General features: G+C 32.7%; 1 protein-coding gene across 3 annotated transcripts; it reads right to left on the reverse strand.

The window, feature by feature from the left end:
* Positions 1–945: 945 nt before the first annotated feature.
* Positions 946–5,315, reverse strand: LOC145069634 (uncharacterized). 3 transcript variants are annotated; one of them, XM_079016585.1, is made up of 3 exons: positions 4,698–5,315; positions 2,464–4,173; positions 946–2,333 (listed from the first exon to the last, which is right to left on the reverse strand). In XM_079016585.1, exons 2-3 carry the CDS (start codon positions 3,293–3,295, stop codon positions 1,153–1,155), a joined length of 2,013 nt encoding a protein of 670 aa, XP_078872711.1. In that variant the 5' UTR covers positions 3,296–4,173; positions 4,698–5,315; the 3' UTR covers positions 946–1,152. The 3 variants fall into 3 exon arrangements, with proteins under 3 accessions (XP_078872711.1, XP_078872710.1, XP_078872709.1); XM_079016584.1 differs by having other exon boundaries at positions 2,464–4,250; XM_079016583.1 differs by having other exon boundaries at positions 2,464–5,315.
* Between the last annotated feature and the right edge of the window lie 1,791 nt (positions 5,316–7,106).

A 7,106-nucleotide genomic window follows, 5' to 3' on the forward strand; every position in this document is an offset into this window, starting at 1 on the left:
AGAAACAAAAAAAAAAAAGATGGGAGTTTACATGAACAGGGGAACAAGTGGAGGAATGGAAACCAATTATGGATGTTATTCATGTCAAAGTACAAGCTTTCAAAATTTTCTTAAATCAAAACTGTTAGAACCAATATTCTTTGAAAACCTCTTTCATTTATAGTAATCAAATTAACAAATAGCAATGTACAGGTTAAGAAATAGAAATGTACAGGCGAATTGCAGAGAATAACAATGTACTTTAGTGTGCCTACCATTCAAAAGTGACACCTTCCAACACCCCCGAAGGGGGGGGGGGGGGGGGGGGGGGGGGGACCTTTCTAGTTTGAATTTTAGTTATCCATAATTTCATATGATAAGTATTGCTCCAAATGAGAAGTAATGCACCAATATCAAAAAATTAAGGGCAAACAGTTGGTTTTTCAACGATTTATGTTTTAAAAATAAAATGAAGTTTAACTATATCATCAATGAAATTTCAAGATATCATCAATCAAATGAATTTGGGGGGATTCAATTGTATATTTTGTTTATGATTTGCTTTTGGGTTATATGACTTCAAATATTAAACTAATTCCGTACAAATATTATTTTGAATTTCTAACTATATTTATACTATCTATCAAATTTTTTTCTCCGCCACTAATAAGATTTAATTGGTAAAATTGAATTTAACGTAAAATGTTATGCGCAACACATTAAACTCCTAGTAATTTTTACGAGTTCAACGCATGAGAAATGGTCCGTGCCGGTCGCTATGATGGATTATGATTTTATGTTTCGAGGTATTCCAAAATTTCAAAAAGTAAGTAGGCTTATGTTTGTTTGTTTTTTTTCCTCTAAAAAGATTAGTTAAAATAGTGCATATAATTTAATTCTCAAATTTATTTGATTTTTTATACACAAATAAGAAACTGAAAAGATCGAACAAAAAGATCGCAAGACTAAAGCACATATGCATCAAATTAATTATTTGTATTGTGTCATGTTATGACATAAACGAGGAGAAAATACAAGAAAGTAGTGACAATTACAAATATCATTGTGGTTTCAAGCATATATATGGGAGAAACCATAAACTTGACAATAATATTTTGGTGATAGGCTCTCAACAACGTAATCAAATGCATACAACCCACACTCTATTGTTTTTTAATAGAACGGCAACCCACACTCGTAATTAACTGCAAACTTACACTCGAGACATTTAAAGATCATGTTATATTGTAATCTCATACCACACGTACTACATTGACCATCTGAAATGATACCTTGAGCAAACAAGATAGGGTGTTCGTGACGACTAGTGTTATAAATGCCTCCAAACTTTATATTAACATAAGAGTGAGTACCTCCTGGACACGCGGTATGCACAACATAGGTCTCTGTCTCGCATTGAAGAATTAACGAAGCACACTCAGTATGTATAGACTGAACACAATCTTTACAGTGATAGAAAGATGCATGAGGATTCAAATCCTTCTCACAAATTTCACAAAAGTATTCACTCTTGTGATTCTCAATTGGGAGGTAACTTAGGTGCATGGGATGCTTCTTGTCATATTTGTGCCTGATTGTCTCGGGTAATAACAAAGCACATTCGAGATGTATACATAAAGAACATGTGTTGCAATAGAATGAAAATCGTCCTAGAGAAAGACGTTGGAGACACATTAGACAAAGAGCACTTGTATTTTTATTTTGAGATAATGAAAGGATGTGATTGGGATGAGCTTCATGTGTGATTTCTCTAGGTATAAACCCACAAGTAACATCAACACAATATACACATTCGACACAATGATAAGAAAATCCATTACAAGGTAGACGACAAACATCACAATAGAACACACCGAAATAGCGAGGAAGGTCGTTTGAATATAAGAGATGGAGGGTATGTTGTGGGTGGGATGGGTGGTTTTCTATTTTTGGGGGAAGTCGAGTGCACCATTCATGGAGAGCAAAGTCGTTGCAACTCTGTTGAGCACACACATAAAACCGCATGGTATCTGTGATTGGTCTAAGACATCCATTGCATAGTAGCTGGGTCTTTTTCATTGGGTTATGACACATTGATAATGAAAAACTAATGTTTGAGGGGGTTTGGCCATCAATATCAATTTGTATCTCACCATCAACTAGAATTAAAGGGTGTTGATGATTGTCATGTGTTAGGTGATCATCCACCTTAATCTTATTATGATGATGATCAATACTTGATTGTTGGAAAAACAAATAGTGTTTTGGTAGGCTGTATGTTTCATCGGGGAACGGGAGATGGAGAAGACCAGGATGGTCAACATCTTCATAATTTTTAATGGTTTTCCCAAAGCCTGGTAATAAATTGGTAGTTAAGAGTTTGTTATTTTGTACTATATATAAAAATAATTTAATTACAAATTGATATATAATAAGTAAGGAACGGAAAGCAATTGTGAAAGTAAAAAAAATGATATGATTTACCAGCAGTTGGAGGCGGCACTCTCACGCAATCCAGATGGGCATAGTATAGACATCTATCACATTTGTAGATCCAAAGATTCTGCGTACCACGGAAATCATCACCACATACTCTGCATCTAGGACGATGTTTGGCATCTTGATCAATCAATGGGAAGGAATATGAAATGGTGAGGGGATGAGTATGATGAAAAGCACCATCTGTTCTCTCTTGGATGAGCAATTTTTCCGGTAGGAAAGCACAATCATTGTGAATGGTGAAGCCACCACAAGTGGTACATTGATAGAAGACCCCTTTATGTTCCTTCCCACAAGCACTACACTCGCATAATATTGGCTTAGGGATAGCACAAATTAGCAAGTGAGGGTGGCATGGATGATAGATGATATTTTTTCCTACTTCCAAGGCACACTTGACATCAATGGAGAAATCACATCTATTATGACATTTGTAACGAAGTTCTGTAGACTGGTGATTTCTCTTACAAATATTGCATATCCGAGGAAATGAATCTACATATGAATATGGAAATGGTACCAGGCGAAGAGGATATGATGGGTGTGATAGGTGCTCTAATGTTGATGGGAGCTCAGCACAAAATTTATGAAGTGAGAAATCATCACATATGGTGCATGTGTAGTAGTACCTGTGGTATATATGTATTTCTTCCCTACACCTCCCACATGTGGCACCTCCAAACCCCTCTATTTTTGTAATCGGATCACCACCCTCATCATCATCATCATCTTCTTCTTCTTCTTCTTCTTTGTATTCTCGATGCAAATCAATAAGCTTTAGTGGATGCCCGTGTTCAGGTACTTCAAGTGCCCTCATGATAATTATATTTTTCTCTTTACGATAACAATGCTAAACTCCCCATCTTATTTATAGCAAAGAAAGAGCATATATGCATGGGAAATTTTTTAAAAGTGGCTTCTCTTAGTAAATTTAATTTTCTTTAAGTAATTTAGAAAACCAAGTTCCCTATTTGTCCCTTATAATATGGGATTGTTGGTAACTAATGACTTTATATCAACGATTGACATAATTTATGATGTATTTTATGAATGCTTTAAACATCGGCTTATAGAAAATACATATGATATTGTAATTTGGACATTGTTTTCTCAAAGTCTTCATTATTCTAGATTTGGTTTCAGGTCTTGTTCCTAATTTAGTTTAATACGTAAGGAATAAACACAATTGAAACACACAAAGCATAATCCTTTTCCTTTTTCTTTATCTTTAGTACCTCCTCTCTAATAAGTAAGGAATAAGTTAAGTCCCAAATTTTAAATGTACATTAATCTTGATTTATAAAATTGGTATAGAGGTGGTTAGAGTTTACTCATGACTTAACTGAGTTTAACATAACCTAAAGCCAGTCGGTGGAGTTGACTATCTGTGTAACATAACCTAAACCATAAGGATTTACTCTAAAAATTATTAAAATAGTAAATACATAGAAAACGTGTCACAGTTATCAGGATGGTTAATCTATCTCTATGAATTAATTTATGAGATCACATAACTGAAAGCTTAGATTCAGTTTTGTGCATCAATTTATCCAATGTATATACATAAAATTTTATTTTTATTTGATGATATTAAAGAAAATGGTTACAGAATCAGTTACATCTCATTCCAACTATCAAAGTCAAACTAAAGAGTTGACCTCATATCCCAAAAGTAGAGTACGTAAGATTTTGAAACTACAAAAAGGAAGCTTGTTTGAGTATAGATAAATAAAACGATAATAAAACATGATGACGTTTTCTTCAATTAAATCCTACAAAAGGAACAGAGGTTTATCTATTACGTTGTATTTTTTTTTTGCCAGGATTGAGCTATAAATAGCAATCAACACCTTCGAGTGTGATTTACTGTTGAAAATAAATTAATCATGAAGATAAAAAGAAGTTTATTTTTGGATAAATGATCATCTGGGTCTGATTTTGAATTTTGTCATTTTGTGAGATAATAATCAAAGCGTACAATAGTTCAAGGTTGTCAACAAATTAGACACTAAATATTGGAATGTAATCCCTACATCTTACCTTTGCACACTCCATTTGCAATCAAGATTATTATCAACTAAAGAAAAGAAAGTTGTTTCTGTTTTAAGATGGTCATTTGCAATAATCAAAAGAAAGCTAATTTTAAGATGAGCATCTGCAATCAGATACTAAATTCAAAGAAAAGCAAGATGATTATGTTGAAGCAATGAAAATCGAACCTTGATTCTTGTTGAGTGGCTTCAATCTCGACTTCTGTTCAAGGATTCAAGCTCGGAGCTCGGTACTGTACAGGTAAAACCGAACCTTTAGGCTTCAATTTCAAGCTTCATGGAATGGGATGGATTTTTAGGTTGCGATTGGGTTTTTTTTGGGAGGATGAGCCTGAAGGTAGGAGTTAGCTTTCTAGGGTTTAAAATTAACGGTTTGACGAAATTCAAAAGAACACAGGGTAATTGGTAAATATTCTGAATTCAAGTTAGAGATAGGATCAGAGATGACGATCCCATGGGCCAAGGCTGATCTCACTTCAAACTGGATCCTATAAATAACGAACCGGGTCGTTTCTCATGATTCTAAGATTTGAACAGTGATCATGACAATCTTGCTATACTTTATTAAACAGGGCTCTGACATTTTATCTGAGTGCTATAATAAATCGAATGCCTTGTGGAAAGAGTTCGATGCTTTAAACAATCTTTTTGTTTGTGTCTGTAATGTATCTAAGGCTTTTTCAAATCACTCTCAACAGATTAAGTTGATATAGTTCTTAATGGGATTGGATGAGTCCTGCTTACATGTATGAAGCAATATTCTGATGCGTGAGCCTCTTCCAACTGTTAAGTCTGCATTTGCTATTTGTTCCAGAGAAGAATCCTATAAAATTATCTCATATTTTTGGAACCTCTAGCAAAAAAATCTAATTCTACCTTTTTTTTTTTTTTTGGAAAAATAACCGAATGAAAGTAAAAGAACTATTTTCTTAAAATATCAAGTTTGATCTCTATTTTTTCGTATCAAAGAAGTCCATCCGTCCATGTGGTTTTAACTTTTATGGCGGTTGATCCTTATCCATATAAAAAGATTTATATATTTTTTTAAATTTATTTTATGTTTTTATTTGTTTCTATTAGTATTAAACTACTAGGGTCCCACCACACCCCATCCTTTTCCTCTCTTTTCTTCTATTCCCTCCGATGCCACTTTTCCACCGGTTTCAAGAAGAAAAAAAAAGTCAAACTCCATCTATTTTCACAACCATGTACACAAACCGATGAACCTGATGATCTTGACACCTAAATCCAAATAGTGAAGAAGCACAATCGAACCCTCTACACACTACAAATCCATAATCACTTACAAACAAAAACCCCGATGTTTGACCATGACACTTTGAGAATTCAATAGAACACATATCAATATTTAAGAACCCTAAAAATTCGATCAATATAAATCAACTTCGTGACCCATATCACAATCTAGCATTAATTAGTTAGAACAAAACTCACACTACATAACAAAAAAAAAAATCAAAATAAACTCTAACCCAATTGGATGTATTATTGTTGCCTTGACATAAACCTCGCCACATAAGAGATGGAGTGGCTTGAAGGCGACGACGACACTTGCTCAAATTGCTCAAATGGTGAAGGCCAACAACAACACCTGTTCAAATGGTGAAAATTAGTGAGATGAACTATTGTCTCCGATTTCATTTCGAGTCTCTTTCACTTGATTCTTGAATACAAAATTTAACAAACATAGGATTTGGTGACGAAAATAAGGGAAGAAAGTGATGTGTGGTTTAGTGGGGATGGTGATCAGCGGATACTTAGTGAGGTGGTGATCATCGTCATGTAAAGCTCTATGATGGTTGTCAATTAAGGGGAGATAGGATGTTCTATGGTGTGATATGAGTGACTAATAGAGGAAGAGCTGGGGAATAAGGCGCAATGTAGTGTGGGGAAATGGAAAAGAATGGACAATTCCTGTAATGCTCGGTTTCGGTTTAAATTTTTCATAAGAATATAAATATAACTAGACGAATTTTCGCGCGTTGCGCAGCGACGATTAAATATATTGTTAAAATGTTGCAAAATATATGTTTAAAATGGTTATGTTATTGACATTAACTTTGAGATAATATTTTTACACTAATATATATATATATATATATATATATATATATATATATATATATATATAATATCAATTATTTTGAACAATAATATTCATTGACATCAACCCACATTCCTCATTAATAGAATTAAATATAATTATCTATTTAGTATTATTTTTTAATAATTAATATTATTTATTAATTATATTTTTACTTATGCGATCATTTTTTTAATTTCAATAATGATGTTCATTTAAAATACAATTTATTTATAGCTAAATGTAATTTATAATATGATGTTATTATCATTTAAAATTGTTATTCATTAATTTTAAACCACTTATTATTAATAATAAGTTAAAGAAGACTTTTAAGAAACAATTATTATTATTATTAAAATGTAAAACATACACTAAATAATAAAGTGATAAGATAGACAATTTGCATTTCAAAAGAGACTTGCATGGATAATATGACATATCCATGTAATTTGAATTTATTATTTATAATT

The sequence above is a fragment of the Lactuca serriola genome, chromosome 8 (assembly GCF_051521515.1).
Source record: "Lactuca serriola cultivar US96UC23 chromosome 8, Lser_US96UC23_V15, whole genome shotgun sequence".
Classification (NCBI taxonomy): domain Eukaryota; kingdom Viridiplantae; phylum Streptophyta; class Magnoliopsida; order Asterales; family Asteraceae; genus Lactuca; species Lactuca serriola.